The 19423-nt window shown below is 46.6% G+C and overlaps 1 protein-coding gene across 2 annotated transcripts in view; it reads right to left on the bottom strand.

The window, feature by feature from the left end:
- Window positions 1-19423, bottom strand: part of marchf5 (membrane-associated ring finger (C3HC4) 5) — a 29461-nt gene that overhangs the window by 2903 nt on the left and 7135 nt on the right. The window contains exons 2-5 of one of the 2 annotated variants that reach the window (XM_076286010.1): window positions 11834-12036; window positions 2350-2480; window positions 1791-1974; window positions 4-170 (exon numbers count right to left, since the gene is read on the bottom strand). In XM_076286010.1, the coding sequence (XP_076142125.1) occupies window positions 4-170; window positions 1791-1974; window positions 2350-2480; window positions 11834-12036 (685 nt within the window). The remainder of the gene's footprint in view (window positions 1-3; window positions 171-1790; window positions 1975-2349; window positions 2481-11833; window positions 12037-19423) is intronic. The other variant, XM_076286011.1, reaches the window with a different exon arrangement.

Below are 19423 nucleotides of genomic sequence, written 5' to 3'. Positions count from 1 at the left end.
TACCAGGATGGTTCTCTGGAGGTTGGAGTTGACACTGCTGAACATCAGCTTGCCCACAATGGTGGCGATGGTGGGGAAGACCAGCGCTCCACACAGGATTCGTGTCGCTGACACATGATCGGCCAATGGGCTGGCCTCTGCAGGGATCCTGGGCACCGGACGACCAATCCCTGAGAAGTGGGCGGGGGAGAGGCGACCATGGTTTAAACTTTGTGTATGCGAGTCACAGTGACTATACTGTATAGACACACACATACATATATACATATGGAGACATTTGAAAGAGTGTGGATGATGAGCATTTTCAATTGCTTTAGCTCAGAATTACAACAGATGTATCTGTCATGAAACGTACACAGTTGATGACATGATTGAGGTTTGATTCATAGGTGTTCATTGGGAAAACACGCTGTGGTGCAATCTAAACATATAAGATACCACTGACATTAGATACACATAAGACCTGGCCTCCGCGGTACATGTCATATAATATGAGCTGTCCCTGGCCAGATAGGCGTACATGTGACACACAGAACACAGGCTTCATGTGTGTTCATGAGGATAGGATGACACGCGTCCAGGCACATGCAAGACCACACAGCGGCTCAAATAGCTCTCGTAAATCTAGTGAAAGGTGACCGCTCGCTCATACGCCTCATTTATACGTGGGGGGTGCGGGGGTGGCCGAGAGTGGGAGAAGGACCCAGGAACCGTTATCCACGAGTGGGAGTAGAGATTGAGGAAATTACGGTGTGTGTGATGTGGTGGGTGGAGGTTTGGGGACTGGCAGATCTGGTAGATACAAAGTTTTGGCCCAAACCAGCCGTCTCAGAAGAAGTGTGTGTGGTGTGTGTGTGTGTGTGTGTGTGTGTGTGTGGAGGTTGAAGACTACAGAAGAAAAGGTCAGTGGGCTCCCCCTTGAGCCCAGGGGTCTGGTTTCCCACCATCAATCACTTGCACTTACTGTTGAGTACAGTGGAAAAAACACCACCCACAAACTCCCAAAAACACACAGGCACTCACACACATACATAAGGATCCCTGGTGCCTACAGATGCCTTGTTAACTAAGCCTGATGCTTACACACTGTAATAATTCCGCTCACATACACCAATGGGGGACGACCCTTCTGCCAGCAGGTTCTTACACTGACTGAGTTAGTATGCATGTTTTTGGGCATGGCTGGATCCAAATGGGACAGCAAGGGATGCTCACTTTCTACCTGCACAAGGTCCTCTTTTTCTACAGAGACATTACTCACTTGTTGTTTTTATTAAGTAGCCTATATTTGTGGGCTTTTTTTGCCTTTATAGTGATATGATAGTGAAGACACTGACAGGAAGCAATTGGGATAGAGAGAGATGGGTGGGAGCAGGAAATTACCCTGGTCCTCATGCCATGGACACCTGGACCCAAATGTGATATGGACTCTGTAGCCAGATGAGCCAATTACTTAGGGTTTTTTTTTTAGCAACTATACGCCACAACACCCAAGAAGATATTCTGACTGTGTTGGGTTTAGAACTCAAAACATTATCCATCGTCCATCACCCACATCATTTGGACTGCCCAGTGAGGCCACCCACCTGAGGTCTAGCCATACCTATGCAGAGCTTGAAGCTCATTCATCCTCCCACATATTGCTGGCTCTATAAAAAAAACTGGTTAGTGGAATTGGAGAGTGCACCAGGGTTTTGCCCCAAAGGAAATGCAGTGAGCTCTCCCACGCCGTCTCGTTCTCTAGCTAGACGACACGTCTAAATGCACTAAAGTCTGTCTGAGAGCCTCACCTGGGAAGATCTTGTCAAGGATGTGGAGCTTGCTGGAGTACTTCCTCCAGAGGCGGAGCACGTAGTCCTCCCAGCGAATCATCTTGCCCAGAATCAGCATGACCGGGATGGTGGGCAGGCCGATGAGCAGGAAGAGAGGGTCGGCCCTCTCCATCACGTCAAGGCCCTCCTTGTGACCCACCACCTGTCACACACACACACACACACACACACAGACACAGACACAGACACAGACACAGACACAGACACAGACACAGACACAGACACAGACACACACACACACACACACCAATATGGTCGAAAGAAGGTATTTCTATTCAGAATCAGGCTGAGACTAAACAAGATTCCTTTCAGTTATTGGTATGGAACACTTCAGATGACACTGGACAGACTGACCGTTAAAAAAACATGCTCCTTATAATTTTAAAATTATATTCATCAAATGCAACACTTATTGGCAAACACATTCATTGAGTAAATTCAGTAAAAGAGGAGGCTATCACTCCGGTATCTCTGGGAAGACACCTGGAGTCATCTTTAGGCTGAATGAGGCTCTGACCTGCATGACTGTGACGGCTCCGTACGTGACGGCCGTCCAGTAGATGGATCCCACCATGATACCGGCGGCAGCAAAGGGGCAGGCCTTGGAAATGAGGCGGTCAGCCAGGTCTAACACGTACACAACGGGGCCTGCAGAAGAGCAGACACACTTTACAATAAGGAGGCATAACATTCAAAGAATACTTCATAGAAATGTACGGGGCTAGTTCGTAAAGCCAATATGGCACTTGTTTACACGTATCCCGCCTCTTTCTGTGATTTAAGTAACCAACTGCATTGTTGGAAACGGCATGATTGACGAAAGAACTGCCTGAAGCGTTACCAAGATGGCCACCAAGTGATGGGGCCTATAAGGACTTTGATAAGAGACAGCTGGAGAGATGCACACAACTCTTAACAGACAAGCCGTGCTGTGAGCTCCTCTGCACACACAACAACCAGCCTTATTCCTTAAAGGAGAATTCCGGTGTGATATTGACCTAAAGTGTGTTGAAACATGATACCGAGTGTGAACGTATGTCTCATAGCCCATCTCGGCTTGTCCCCTGCACATGCTACCAACAGCTTTTTCAATGGTGGTGCTTCGGCATCGGGCTAGCCGTGCAAATAAATCACTGTTTTACACCATCTACGAGGCTCAATGTATCTCCACACTTCATTGGTAGACTTCCGAGGGCCCTGACATTTAAAACGAGACATTGAGAACTTTGAAAAAGCACTGGTAGTTTACTTACAAGATGATTTATGCAGACAGTATCTTCACGAAGTTTAGCGTTTGCAGCCATCTTGAATTTAGTCACGATAAGTAGAGCGACGAGTAAGAATGAACAGGTATGATAAGGGATCAGATTCCAAAAATAATTCAGTGGAAATGCATGGATTCCAGTTTCTTCCAGTAGCAGCAACTGGAATCCATGCATTTCCACAGAATTATGGGCTATGAGACGTACGTTCACACTCGGTATCATGTTTCAACACACTTTAGGTCAAAATCACACCGGAATTCTCCTTTAAGGAGCGCAGCCCAACGAATAGCTGCTGCTGGAAGACAGAATTTCTGTACCCAGTATCACCGTATTGCAATGCTGATGGTGAATGGGATAACAACATTTGACTAACAGCAGCAGTGACACACAAACCTTGGCTATTTGACAGAGGACATCTCCAGCAGGGGTCAGGCTTTTGCCCTTGTGGCAGCGCAGACAGTTAAGAGAGCCTCTGACACCACACCTGTTTTTCCATTTTGATATTTTTATGCTTTTCTATGTGTCTATATGTGTGTGTGCATGCACACAAACCCACACTCATATTCATACACACACTTTCCACTTCACAGATGACTATTCCAAGCAACACGTAGCAAAGTAAATTTGCACAACTGTATGTCAGTTTCCGAGCACCAGAAAGCAACTGAAGCGATGTGCCTTGGCCCCAGCTACCATGTCCCACCAACAATCCTCTAGGGCTTCCTGGCCCTTCTATAAATGGTGGCAAAGACCACGCAGAATTCATCAGACGCTGGGAATCAGTGACCGAAGGTTACCCATGGCATTCCCCAATTCTCAAGACTCCGGTACAGACAGACAAACACATACACACACACACAAACACACTCAAAGATACTGCCACCCGCACTACACAGAGTTCATGAAACACTCAGTATGCGTTTTAGGAGAGTTGCTGACTTTAACGGAGATGAAATTCCATCTGCATTCTGCGGGGCTCAGGGCAAAAATAACCGAGGCTTTGGGGATGATCAAAGGCCCACTTTGGGTGGAATGTCATATTACTCACATCTTCCAGGGAGCATGACCTTCAGTCCACTGCCAGACTTCTTTCCCAATACACATCAATATAAAACCACAGAGAAGGAGGTATCTAAAGCGCCTCTCTCTCTCTCCCTCTCTTCCTCTGTGTGTGTGTGTGTGTGTGTGTGTGTGTGTCTAAACCTAATCCATCAGCCAGTGTTGTTACACATTCCACTCCAGGCAAAACTCTTCAAATGCCTCTCATGCCCCTGTTGGCAAATAACGGGTAAACACTCGGGGTCGCGTTCTTACAGGCTTGGGTGCCAACCTAAGCAGGCAGACTAAAGAGGAGAGCAGAGAGCTGATGCTAACCTTCGTCTCATTGCCTCTCTCCATCCTCCTCGTCCTGGAACGAGCTCACATTCCACAGCGGCTCAAGGGAAAGCATGCAATATTTACGAGAAGGCAACCTGATTTCCTCACACTGAGGGGGGGGCCCTAACCGTGCTCTATAAATAACTCTCCCATCCCCCCCCACCCCCCCCACCCCTCCGTCTGCTGAAGGTGGGGTCCTGCACCAGGGGGGAGGCTGCCCAAATTGAGGCCCCCTGCCCTGTTGGTTGGTGATGTGGAATCTACTTGGTAAACTAGCACTGTCTGGTGAAAGGGACTGGGCTATTAGCAGCGTGAAAGCTGATCGGGTAACAGGAGACTGGACGGGACAGGAACTGATTAACAGGATCCAGTTGCCAGATACATTAGATTGCCAGTTGCCATTACACCCAGAGGAACTTCGCTGGCATCCCATTCTCAACCCACAGGGATCAATATGGGGTTGGAACCTCCCCCCCCCCAGTTGCAGCGGTAACAGCTTCTACTCTTTTGGGGAAAGATTTCCACAACATTTTACAGCTCAAGGAATACCCACACACTAACTCCCCTTTTACTTGTTTATTTAGAGTAACAGCAGAAGTCAGGCACCGACCTCAGACAAGAAAGCCTGGCCTGTAATCTCTCTTCTAGTTCATCCCAAAGGTGTTTAATGGCACAGAGGAACCTGTTCTCTGTGAGCCAGTCAAGTTTTTCCACACAAAACTCGCAAAACAATCTCTTTATTGCCTTGTGCACTGGGATACAGTCATGCTAGAACCAAAAAGGACTTCCTCTAACTGTTCCCAAAATGTTTGAAGCATATAATTTGTCCACAATATATGAAGCATTAAGATTTCCCTTCACTACCCCAAGCCTAATCGCTGAAAAACAACCATAAAGACATGTTTAAGTGATTCGGGTACAGAAGAACACGATTGGCTGGCAGAGAGCAGGGTTTTCTATACCATCAAACCATTGGGGCAGCTGTGGCCTACTGGTTAGCACTCTGGACTTGTAACTGGAGGGTTGCCGGTTCGAGCCCCGACCAGTAGGCACGGCTGAAGTGTCCTTGAGCAAGGCACCTAACCCCTCACTGCTCCCCGAGCGCCGCTGTTGTAGCAGGCAGCTCACTGCGCCGGGATTAGTGTGTGCTTCACCTCACTGTGTGCTGTGTGTGTTTCACTAATTCACGGATTGGGTTAAATGCAGAGACCAAATTTCCCTCACGGGATCAAAAGAGTATATACTCTTATACTTATACTTAAACACATTTGGGAAGTGACACCTTGAGCCATGTTCTCATCCAACATCAGTGTCTGACCTCACAAATACTTCTCTGGATAAATGGGCAGAAATTTGCAAAGACCCTTCAAAATCTGGTGGAAAACCTTCCTAGCTTCAAATGTACACACATTCAACACACATATTCAATCACACACACAAATACACAACCAACCACAGAGCTGTACCGAGCCAGGGATGTGGTTGAAAACGCATTACCAATGAGGCAGGCAGTGCTAAATGTGGCCAAGATTTGTCCCCACTGTTGTCCATCACATTAATAACAGACCATCACGCTAATAACAGGAGTCTCAGAGGATTTGGCGCAGGTGTGCACCCAAAATAAAACCATGTGCAAAGGGACACACACACACACACACACACACACACACACACACACACACACACACACACACACACACACACACACGCACACGCACACGCACACGCACACGCACACGCACACACACACGCACACGCACACGCACACGCACACGCACACGCGCACGCACACGCGCACGCGCACGCGCACGCGCACGCGCACGCGCACGCACACGCGCACGCGCACACGCACACGCACACACACGCCTGAGGAGGCATCCCTGATGAGGGTTTGTATTTGTCAGTCTCTGGATTAAAAGGAAAGCAGATTGCGTGGCGCCGTGGCGATGGTACTCACGGCTCAGTTGCCATGGTGCTGCAGAACCGCTTCTGCCTTGACAAGCATTAGAGGGGGGTCCGAACTGGCCCCGATCTACCTATCCTCTCTTCTGTATTCATAAACACACACACACACACACAATGACTGGCAGTCCGTATGTCCACATAGACAGCCAAGGTCTTCACAAACTACCTGTGGACTCCTTAATTCTATTTTTAGTCAGACACACCAGCAAGCTGCTGGTTAACCGGTCTGGTTTCCCAACATTTCTATTTATGCAATGAGTCACTGTGGGTGTGTGGAACTGGGAGGTTTTGGAAAGTCAAAATAAATATTTTTGTTTATTCTATGGCTCGTCGGTAGCGTTGGCACAAGGCGCAGAGTTAAAAAAAAGATTTCACCCCGTACGGCCACATAATCTGGGCCCATGTCTAAATATGTTCACCTCGTTTCTATTTAGCGAGGGTGCTATAAACAGCACCACTGCGCTCAATCTAGAAAAGTGAGAGCACAATAAATAAATAAATAAATAAATAAATAAATAAATAAATATAAATAAAAATGTCCACTCTCGAAAATTCAACACTAAGAGCTCCCTGATAAAACCCAAGTCACGTTAGACAGAACACGGACTCTCGTGTGTGTGTGTGTGTGTGTGTGTGTGTGTGTGTGTGTGTGTGTGTGTGTGTGTGTGTGTGTGTGTGTGTGTGTGTGTGTGTGTGTGTGTGTGTGTGTGTGTGTGTGTGTGTGTGTGCGCGCGGCCAGAACCCATCGATTCCACCGGAGGCCATTCATTTGGCCTGGTCAGGTTGGGTTGGCGCTGTAGCAATCTCTTCCGCTTTCTCCCTGCCTAAGCATTACGCCATGGCTGGCCCCCGGGGGAACTGGGTCATGCTTAATGGTTATTGGCACAAGAAAAAGCTGAAACAGTTTCTTCCAGCTCCTGGCAACACTTCCCATAATTAAGATAATTATAAATGAAAGAAAGGAGAGAAAGAAAATTGGGCAGAGATGGAAAGGAGGGGTGGGGGGTGGTAGTGGGAGTGGGGGTACTTAGAAGAGCCCAGTTCCAATATGCTGGCCATTTTGCGAGGGGGAAGAAGGGTTGGCACTATTGTTGCACTCTGGCCTGGTCTGCCACCTCTGTTGCCAGGGGAAGATCACTGGGAGCCTAGAACAGCGGACTCTACCTGGTGTTATGAGCCGAGAGTCTGTCTCATGGACGAGATCCAGAGCCAAATAGCCATCCTAATGTAGACAATGCCCTGAAAGTGCGGATGCATTCCCTGGCAAACGGCGCGACCCGCAGTGGCACAGATTCCGCATTGCTGTGCAACACCACACCCACAGTACTGAACGCATGTTCAGCAACATCCCAATTAAAGCACAGACAGGGGACCAAAGTGGCACCACCAAGGACAAACTGACAAAGCACACATACAGTAATTTCCCATGTATTACCGCAGGACAGTGTTTATGCAAATAAAACGATAAAAAAAACAAAAAAAAAAACATGTATTAACCGCACCTGTATTAACCACAGTGCCCAATAGCCCACTAAATCAGAAACAGAACATGCTTTAATCACAACGAGGAGAAGAAAGCATTTCCGCCTCTGACTACTAACCTCATAGCTGAAGAAATTTTGCAAAATCAATGTATAAACTTTTGTTAATAGTCGGGACATTACGGTACAATCTGTCACTAAAATGGCCTCCTTGTACACTGACTTGGGTGAACTGCGCACTACTGTGGGCAATCCCATTCAGTTAGTGGCTGCACTGCAGCTGCTCCATGGTAGAATGAGTCAACCCTCAACGCAACCTCCACTTTGACAGCACAAGCGTGGTTGTGGGCCAAAAGTCCTCTTTACTGCTGGAGCACCAACACAATGGGTCTGTGAGCCAGCTTTTGATTTACGTCACACAGTGCGTGATAACACTGGACTGGTACTGGGCAGTGCAGAGCTCCGTGTAACATCCGAGGTGTTCTGGAAACGGAAACACACACACACACACACACACACACACATACATACACACACGTACACACACACACACACACACACACACACACACACACACACACACACACACAAACACACACACAAGATGGAAAAGCACACATGTATTTCCTGATGCCAAACACACCTACACCTTTTTTCCTTCCTCGGGTTGACGGACATTATGACCTTTTTAGAGAGCATTCACGCACGATTAGGGAGACGTCACTGCTGATGCTGATGCTCAGTCTGCGGATGTGGCACTGCATTCCCTGCTCCCTCTGGGCTGTGTGACATTTTGGAAAGGGGGGGGGGGGGGGGGTTGTAGTGTCGGTTGAGGTGATTCAACGGCAACAGCAGGAGCAGCAGCTGTAAACCAAGCAGTCAGTGCACACATCTTTCTGCCAAGATTCGTCCTATCCAGCCCTTGCTTTCTCTTTATCGTCTCTCAAACTCCCCTCTTCCACGACCTTCCAAAGCCTTCTCTGTCTTTTCCGCTCTCCCCTCGGCGTATATACCTAATCTCCACAGCACATTGAAAAATAAGAACTCTCAACCAAAAAGCAGCACCTCTGGGTTTCTGTTCTGCGATCTGTCTCACTTGTTGTCTTCAAAATAACACTTACTAGAGTCGAGAATGATCTGGTGGTTTCTTGCCCTTAGTTTAAGGACATCAAAGCGAAGTGCCCTTCACTCTTTCTCTCACTTGCTTTTCTCTAGTTTGGAGTTGAAAGGGGGGGAAATAGGGGGGAAATGCTGGTGCACTAGAGACACAGGCAGAGGAACACTGGCAATCTCTGGTAGGGTGTCTGCGTAGAGCCTTTTGCGGTATTCATCCAGCATGATGGTTTTCACCCAAAGTCAGGGTACACTCGATACAGATGGTTACACAAAGGAGAGAGATTAGAGGAGACACTGTGCCTGCCTGCCTGCGTGTGTGTGTGTGTGTGTGTGTGTGTGTGTGTGTGTGTGTGTGTGTGTGTGTGTGTGTGTGTACCAGTAAGGGGACACAGAGGGAAAAAAAGAACAAGGAGAAAGAGAGAAAAATTACATTTATATTCCTTGCACAACTAATGATGTCAACAGATTAGGTTCAACAAGAGATGACATTCAACAAGAATGTCCACCTCTATTATACAAATAGGAGGAAACGAAAGGGGGGGGGGGGGCCTGAGGTGAATTTCTATCACCACAATCACAGTGACAATGATATCAGTGAAGTCAGACAGGGTAAATGACCATTGTCATTGAAGGAAGCGAGGGCACCAGGCCGTGACATGTCATGAACCTTAGTGAGCAGCAGGTGTTACCACCAAAAAGAGCCCTCGCTGATGGGAGTCGTCATGGAAACGACACAATCATTATGTTCTGTATCTTTGGTGTGCGCACAAAGCAGACAGGATTTTTTTTTAGAGTGACTTAGTAACTTTACTAATTAGTAGAGGTGGAGTAGAGTATGATATTGTAATATTTTTGCCACATTAAGATGATCGTAATACGGCAGCACCAAGTGTCATAATAATTCATTACTTAATGACATTCAAGTCTGCGGTTGCACTGACCAGGGGGGGCCACCAGTAGCACCCTTTGGTCTGAATGCAGTTGCGAAAGAGCAAGCAACAGCTAAATGCAAAACACCTGTCAACACAGCACACAGTACAAAGCTCTGCCACAGACGCAACCACTGCTCTGGACACTGAACTCGAGTAAAAGAGAAAGAAAGACAGAGAGAGAGAGAGAGAGAGAGAGAGAGAGAGAGAGAGAGAGAGAAAATGGTGAAAGAGGTGACCACCCTGACTCGATCCTCTAGGGGAGTTCATTGCCCTGGGTCAGGGCACTCTACTCTACCGCTCCCTGATTTGAATCAGGGCTCACTTTTAATAGCTCAGAGTGACTGACAAACCCTGGGCTATAAATACTCCGGCCGACGCGTGTGCGTGTGCCCAGTGCCAAGGTGAGGCTTCCTGGACGTCCTCAGCTGCCTCGAGACTGTTTGTCCACTCGCACTGTTTATCGGTTTGATATCAGAGAGAGGGCTCACAGAGGTCCAGCACAGATCCTTGGGGGACCTCTCACCAACGCAAGGGGAGTTTTCACATGTAAATCGAGTCCGGTTTGGCACACACATCCTGCGGTGCGCAAATCCGACGAAAGAGACATGATAGCCCACTGTCTTTGAAAGGACAGTAACCAATTATATAGAGCAGGATGACATTCATAAACAGCTGTTCACACATGAAGGGGGCGAGACATCGGGGGGTGTGCAGACAGTTTCATTAGGACACAGCCAGCCTCGGCACAGCACATAGAGGACAGAGAAGGCTGTCAAGCCGCGGAGATCCAGGTGCTAATGCCGTGTGCGAACAAAACTGGGGAAAAAAAGACGTTCATCTTCCTGGCGGTGACTAAGCACGCAGGCCTGGGTGACGGGCAGCACCTTCGTCATACTGACGTCATGGAAGCCTTGTGGAGTGGGTGGCAACATGGACAACACTCTCTCATTGGACTCTCATTAGAGAGAGACAGGCCAGGGCCACTGTGGCATTTTGCTCCATGGTGACTGATCAACCATTTACTACAGTAAACATCTATCATTAACACATTACATCCTGATGAACTGGATGGGGTGCTTGGGCGGGATAAGTCAATCGGTAAATAAGTCTGGACGAATGTTAGGTATAAAGTGGACATCCTACTTTCCTACATAATACACACGCACACATTTGTGTGTAGATTCATTGTTCTAGACAGTGTTTCTCAAACATTTTTTAGACCAAGGGCCACTTAAGCAATAATAAAAAAAAAAAATCACGGACCAACTAGCTAAAGAAAAAAACATTACATTTACTTCAACAGTATATTACACAATAGGCCTACTCACTGAACCACCTTGCTTCTGGTCTTTGCATCTTGTTTACTGTGTCAGGATTCATGTGATTTAAACTGGCGTAGCTTACATAGGCAGTGTTGCAGAACTGTTTGGATTTACATAAGTTGGTTCAATATTGCAAACAACTCATCTATATTATATTTTACCACGTCTGCTCGCGGACCACTTAGGATAGCTTGCGGATCACACTTTGAGAAACACTGTTCTATAGTACTGTATATTTCCTGTGATCAGCATTTCCCTTGAATCAATTTCTGACATAGCAAGCAATCAGTAGTTTCTTCTTAACGCTTAGTAAGAAAGTTGCAAATCAAATAGCTCCTGTTTAGGGTTGGTTTACTCTGGATGAGATACCACCCTAGATAAGTCCTCTAGACATGCTGTGTGTGTATATACGCACTTTGTTTAATCTTTCCGTAAAGAGAGAGAGAGAGAGAGAGAGAGAGAGAGAAAAATAAAATGACTCATATCGAAATGCAATTCCATCAAGCAGCATCACTAAATTGAAAGGCTGTATGGTGGGCATACCGAGTTTTGGGAAGACGATGAGGTACTCCGCATTGCATTGTGGGCAGGCGACTCTGGCCGTGGAGTTTCCGCGCTGCTTCTCGTCCACCCAGCGCTGCAGGCACGCCTGGTGCACCCACTTAGTGGAGCCACGGCAGCGACACGGGCGCACCCACTCCGCCGTCCGGTCATCCTCGTCTGTGGCAAAGCACACCCAACAACTCCTGCACAAACACACAGGAACACACACACACACACACAGTCGGTCAACAACACTGGGCAGTGTTAAAGTACACAACTCCAGAAGAGGGACTAGTAGTTAAACATGCAAAGAGTCAACATTTCCAACACATTTACATTTAGAACACGGTGGTTTTCCTAAAATAAATCCCAAATTCCCAAAATAAGCATTTCCTGAAGTGTGTCTACACAACCAATTACAACTACGGAGCAAAGGTGACTGGGAGAGCCACTGACAATGGTCATCCTATGGTCATCCTTAAAACCAGAATCTGTTCAGAGTTGTCCTTCATACATTTTGAGGATCTACATCATGCTAATTTCATTCGGTCAATATCTCTCAGGGCACAAGGGATACTGAGGTGCTTTGAAGCTGAGAGCATCATCATAAAGACATACACACTCTACAGTAAACATTTAAGCCTTCAAAGACAGCCTTGTCGCAGCACTGTCCATTTAATCTTGGCAGAGAGAGAGAGAGAGAGAGAGAGAGAGAGAGAGAGAGAGAGAGAGGAGGCTAAACCGTACTCTTTAAAAGTAGACAGTCAGCAAAAGAAAGTAACTCAGAGATGGAAAAGATAAAAGCTGGGCATCTCCCTCCTGACTATGAGAAGAATCCATACCTTTAAGAGTGGGTGGGGGTGGGGGGTTAGCTAGGAAGTCAGCACAAGCATTAGAAGTTGCAAGAAAAATATATTGGCTATGCAATATGGGTTGATGACCCAAGCAAAATCAACCAAGACCCTTCAGGTAACCTCCAATGAAGGGAAACAGTCTGACACGCATTCACACAGAGAAATAGATAAGGAAATCCAGCACATAGCCTACATGTAAGCTTAACAGTTGTTTACAGCCTACATTTTCCACAGACAGGGTTTTGACTGCTCATATTTTGTAAATCACCACTAAGGTTCACTGGGTTGAATGTTAAGTTAGCACACGCAAAGAAGGTTAGCAAATGTTCTACTACCAAGCAGACACAATGAATTACAACAGTTCACTCTGGATGATACCAACAGCTATATAAATAAATATAAATTCATATTTGACAAGATACGGTTTTTCAATTAGCTTTTTCACCGACTCCTGAGTTAACCTTCAAGAGCCACTTCCACTGCCAATTACTACTTGACCACCTTCGGCCATTTACAGGATTGTGATTCTGTAATTATTGGAGCACTCGATCAGTCTCTGTGACTGTCATCTGCTTCGCCCCTGCAGCTTGTTTCCCTTTCTCCCTGATGAGGGAGGAGAGCACAATGGTGGGACTGCATACTGCCCAGAGCACTAGCTCATCTCCTTCAAACTCAACAGACCATGACGGATGCCATCCTAGTTTTCAACAAACTCATTTCCTCATTTCCTACTTCATCCTCCTCCACTCCTGTCATCTCTTGTTTCCTCTACTCAAGCTCTTCAAGGCCGTTTGGGTATTCCTCAAGGTCATTTTGGGTATTCTGTCAGCCACCTATCAGATGGCTGCTTCACCCAAGCCTGAGCAAAAGAACTGCCAGGATGCTCAATCCTTTCAATCTCAGGTACCGGCTTCACTTGCTGCACTGCACATCAGGATGATGGATCGCTCTCCTCTGCGGGTCTCTCATCGCTCCTAAATCAAGTGAACATGACTCTGTTGTATGCTTCCATTTCCTTTGTGGGAGGGAGGGTGGGTGGAAGGGGAAGTGGGATAGACTGTATCCTTCTGATGATTGCAATGTCATTTAGTCAAGGTCCCTGATCAACCCAATCATCAGGGTGATTAAATATTCTGCCCAACTGTCAGCATACTTGACATTACAGTCTGGAAACAGGGTTTGCAACTGGTGACCAGTGGGGGTGGCAAAGTCTGACATCTTTCTGAGGTGAAGTGTTTGTTTATGTAAGGATGGGGAAAATGGTAGAGCTTGACCAAGTGATTCAAAACTAAAGCAATACTACTAGCAAACACTGAAGAGTGCACCAAAAAACGTGTAAATTCATACATCAAAAGGTACACTGTTCCCTCCCTGCCAACAGTGCATTTCACTATGGGTTTCCATAGCTGGGCAGTGACCGTGTGAAGAGCAGCCAGGCCCGCATGAGTGAGAGGCAGAAGAGAGACAGCATTGGAGGGGGGCGCGTGAGACTGAAAGCATGTAAAGGAGGTTGTTGGAGGGGGGGGGGGGGGTGCTGGAGAGGTCCACATCTGGCCCCCATATTTCAGCCGTCACACATGGCTGAACAAGTTATTCTTAGGTCCAAGGAGACTAAGGATCTAATAATGCTTCATGGGGTTTCTAGGCCAGTCTCTCTAAAGGAGGTGGGATGAGTGTGTCTTTTTGTAAAGGAGGTAGAACTTGTGTGTGTGTGAGTGTGTGTGTGTGTGTGTGAGTGTGTGAGTGTGTGTGTGTGTGTGTGAGTGTGTGAGTGTGTTTGAGTGTGTGGGGCAGTCTGTCAACGCTAAACAAGATGCAGTCATCCACCCCAGTACACCTGCAAATGCCCCTATGCTGGATCCACATGGGTGAGGCCCATTGCCTTATATATAAAAGTAAATAAATAAATAAACAAACAAACATGCCAACCTGGGCCTGTTTTCTCCCAGTCTATCAGGGGATGACATTTATGTTCCAATCTACATAATTACTCCCAACCTTGAACAGCTGGCATTTTAATAGATGAGTGAAGCCGTGAGTTGTTCTGCATACGGCATTGAGATTAATAACAGCCTCAACAGTAATGTGGGAGAAAAGGTGTTCCGAGTGATTTGTTTTGGGTTTTCATGCGGTTCGTGATCAGAAGGAGACAAATGGTGGTAGCATTTGCCGTTAGAGTCCTTCCGTCCCCAGCGCGTGCTTGCTATTGATATGGAAATTACACAGACATTCGAAAGTAGGACATCTGGAAATGGATTTTGAGAGAGGTAGTCTGCAACTGCTACAGCTGAGCCTGCATCGACACCACCTTTGGTTTGCATTAGACTTCAAATCCAAGCCTGAACCTCATTTTCATGGATCTTATTTTATCATATCGCAAAGAACATAATTTCCTAGGCTTTTTAAGAAAGAAAAAAAAACAAAAACAAAAGTTACAAATCAAATCGAAGTGGTCTGTTACTATAGTCTGTACTTCCTGAAACATACCCACCCAGGGTTTGAATGTCAACCAAGGGATCATGATAGACAGGGTGCGATTTGTTGGGGGTGTAAAAAAATGTTTTTTACATCCCTCCCTCTGCTGAATGAATTTCATCCTCGAGGGGGACAACCCCGTCAATGATTAAAAACCGAACTGTAGGCAGTCTCACGTCCCCATGCACATACATTGTATAGGCCTACATATTACCAGAGTGCGAACTTGGATTTAGCGCCATGAATCACATCCTCACTGATGAGCGCAACAGAATGAATGTGTCCGCACGGAACCGTCTTCTCTTCATCACTGTTAATGGGACAGACGTGCGTTCGTTCCCTGCTCAGAAGTTCGCAGAGATGTGGATAAAAAAAAAAGGGCGAAATGCTGCAGATGACGCGCCAACAGGAAAGCCGAAAAGGCCACATGAAGTCCGACATCAGAGCAAACTGTTTATATTGTACATGTTTATATTATTTCGACATGATGTGAAATCTTAATCGATTAGGTTTTGTCTTACGTTTTAGTGAGTGAGACTGAGTTGCCCGTTCGCCTTAAATCCTCTGCCATGTTGGCGTGATCGGCCCTTATCCATGGTCCTGAAACTTAATTAGGCCATCTCCCACATTGCAGGTGTGGCCGTCGCAGAAAATTAAATGTCTTAAGTTTGCATTAAAGATGAATGTTCAACTGTTTGAAATGTAATAGGGCCCTTCCGTTAACTTAAAAAATAATTTTGATTGCTTGTTTTTTCATAATTACCAGAGTAATCTTGAATTTCCCCTTGGGGATCAATAAAGTATCTATCTATCTAATTAAAAAAAAAAAAAAAAAAAAAAATCATCCCCCCTCTGTTTTTTTGACAAATTGCACCCTGATGATACAGATACAAAAACTGGCAACATGGTTGAGAGCAATAATGTCTGGATTGGGGGGATAAAAACATTGGACTGCAAACACACACTACCTTTCAATGATGCTATTGACCTGCAGAACAACGGAACATGTAGGCTAGCCACTCCTGTCTCGGCACTGGGCTTCTGTGGCGCGTCTCAGGATGTGACTGGGTGTCGGACATGGCTGAACCCAATCACATAATACAGCATGTATAATTAAGCGGGCCTGACTGGGGTGGCATGCATAATGCATGGCAAATCTCTGGCCCTTCCACCCCCAGTGTTGGCCCTTGTGTGTGTGTGTGCGCTTGCATCGGTGGGGGACATGCTGGTCCCCAACACAGTCACTCATTTGGCCTCTCTCTAGGGTTGCTGGGCAATTTTCCATCTTCTGCCACTGAATAAAACATCAGGCCATGAGACAGTATCCACACACATACAGTGCAGAACACACACACTCACCCACGCACGCACGCACACACGCACTTCACCCTCTAAAACCCAGGCTTCCATGGACATAACATTCTGCTGATTATTAGATAAAAGATAGCCACTCTGGGATACTCACTACTGCAGCATATTAGGTTTCATAAGGTTTACAATTTTCTGCCAGAACACAATGCAGGTAGTGGCTCAGGGGAGTTTGCATTAAATGTACGCTGCACCAGACAACCGTCTCACCTTCACCACCACAAGGACATGTCTAAGGCCGAAGACGACAACAACAAATCCTGTGGCATGAACACAAGGACGGACGGGTGATTGAGACGACCAGTGCAAGGCTTGTGGAGATGGCAGAACAATGGCTGCAGGGAATATGATCAACTGAAAGTGAGATGAGGGGCAATGCATGTGTACTCATCGGTGTGTGTGTGTGTGTGTGTGTTTGTGTGTGTGTGTGTAACGCGAGGAAATGGAGGGACGCGCTGATTGGAAAGGATGGGACTGATAACCCTGTAATTTCCATAGGAGCGGAGAGGAGAGAAGTTGGGCTCGGGGAGACAAAGCCTGGTGTCGCCCCAGCGCTCGAGAACGGTCATCTCCTATTGCAGTAACCCGGCCCTGGTCCTGACAGGCTATGATACAGGCCGGCGGACATACGATCCTCTCCGACGAAACTCAAGCCACCACTGCTGACCCTCACCATTAGAGAACACACCACAAGCTGATTAGGCCAGGACATAGCCACATATACACCTAGTCAATTACTGACTGTCTACTTGCACACGCGCACACACGCACACACACGCACACACACGCACGCACGCACGCACGCACGCACGCACACACGCACACACGCACACACGCACACACGCACACACGCACACACGCACACACACACACACACACGCACACACACGCACACACACACGCACACACGCACACACGCACAGGCACACAAACACAGGTTACATGAAGTGATGCTGCAGCTGCTGCTTGATGATTAATGTAACCCAAATAGCAATATGAACACATGGCACCTCCAGAATGGGCCTAATGCTTATCACTTTAGTTGAGAGCAATTTGTCAAACAACAACCAATACGCCTTCACATTTGCCCAATAAATTAATTCTCCTTCTTCAGAGAGAAATGAATACTGCCTGGATGCATCATGTCAGGTAGGATTTCTTATATGACAGAGAAAATCCCGGCTTCCAATGACACGCATTACCTCAAAGGGATGAAGCAATAGAACAACACAGAAACTCTGACAGAACATTATTGTCATGGTCTCAAAGGACAACAAGGAAACTCGAAATTCACTTCCTCCCTTGTAATTCTAACCTTCACTTAGCCTTAACAACATGCATTCTGTGTCTCAACTAAACACACACATACTGTACACACACACTGCACAGACATACTACACACACACACACTAATTCCACTATCATGAACAAGAAGGTGTGATGCTCCATCTGAACGGTTCCATCTACATAAGCACAGCAGCCCTCCATGGTGGAGGGATTAGCAGTGAAAGTGGAGTCGATATGAGGATGCCTCTTGTGTGAGCTGAAAGACTCAAGTTCAAGGGGCTGAGGCCAAGGTTGTTGCGTAAAAACAGGAGGATCAGGGAGGTGGGGAGGGCTGGTGGAGAGACACAACACTCTCTTAATTACTGTGAGAAATTGGCTGGTGGAGGAGTGGCTAGGTGCGGGCAAAGGCAAAGAGAGACAGGACAGGAAGAGAGACGGAGACGGAGAACGAGAACGAGAACGAGAACGAGAACGAGAACGAGAACGAGAGAGCAGAGTCACCAGGCTGCCTCAGGGCACAGAAGTGGCACTAGGTTTGGGCTCCAGGGTGCTGAGAACTACCTGGGCATGGTTGGTGCCATCACAGTTTTTCCCATGCATACTATGGCTGTGTCTCAAACCGCATACTTCCGTCAGTACATTGCTAGTGTGCACTGTGCACTTACTCACGTTGTGCCCACTTTTCAATGGTTAGTAATTGTTCCAATATCTGCACTATATACTGCACTATAACCATATATGTGTGTGAAAGTGTGAAAGTAGGTGGTTTGAGGCATTGCCTATGACCCACAGTAAAATGCAATCATATGCTACTGTAAAACAAAGTAGAAGCAGCATAGGGGTTCATGAGAGAGACAAGGCTTTACAGTGGAGAGCTCTTCTCTCCCTTTCTTTTTTCAGTGGAGAGCACTTTCTGGTCCAAGTGACGACCCAAAAAGGCCACTCAGTCTGATTTTCTAACTGAGGAGGTTACGCTTGGGTCATTTGTTGATATTACTGACGTCTCAGCAATAACACAGCACTCTCCACTCTATGACCCACTCTCACCACTGGCAGGAGTAGCTCAACTGCACTCTAAAATGGAGGAGAGTTCCCTCAGATTCTCAGATCCCTCGGCCTGTGGCCTCTTTCTCAAAACATGATGAGACAGCGTTTTGATTTGGTACAATTCACCTAATTTCTGACTGTTCATAGTAATTAGTAGCAAATAGTAAATACCAAGGCCTGTAAAATATTTCTGTTCAAATCCTATGTCTTTTTATTTTCTAGCCCTTGTGTTTTTCAGGCTGTAAAACTGAAATAATATAATTATCTGGGTAGCCATGTTTGGGCATTAATATCTTGAAAAGCATTATTAATTGCAAACCCAAACTTTGCAGGATGTATGACAAACATGATGAAACATTGATATGACTGAACCACTAAGTGCTGGTGGCAGCACACTGGACACTGGCCCTACTGGAAAAAGTGCAAAGGAGTGCCATTGAGGGTATAATAAACTTGGGGCTTTTAATACAACAAACTTACGATAATAAACTTTAAATACCTAATCTGGCCCCCGTCAACAGAAACATTTGGACACCCCTGCTCTAGGTTACCATTAACA

This window comes from Alosa pseudoharengus, unplaced genomic scaffold, assembly GCF_046254945.1.
Source record: "Alosa pseudoharengus isolate Yale_2024_CS ecotype anadromous, Long Island Sound unplaced genomic scaffold, YU_APseudo_1.1 YU_APseudo_1.1_scf_15, whole genome shotgun sequence".
NCBI lineage: Eukaryota > Metazoa > Chordata > Actinopteri > Clupeiformes > Clupeidae > Alosa > Alosa pseudoharengus.
This window is presented reverse-complemented; position numbering and strand designations above follow the sequence as displayed.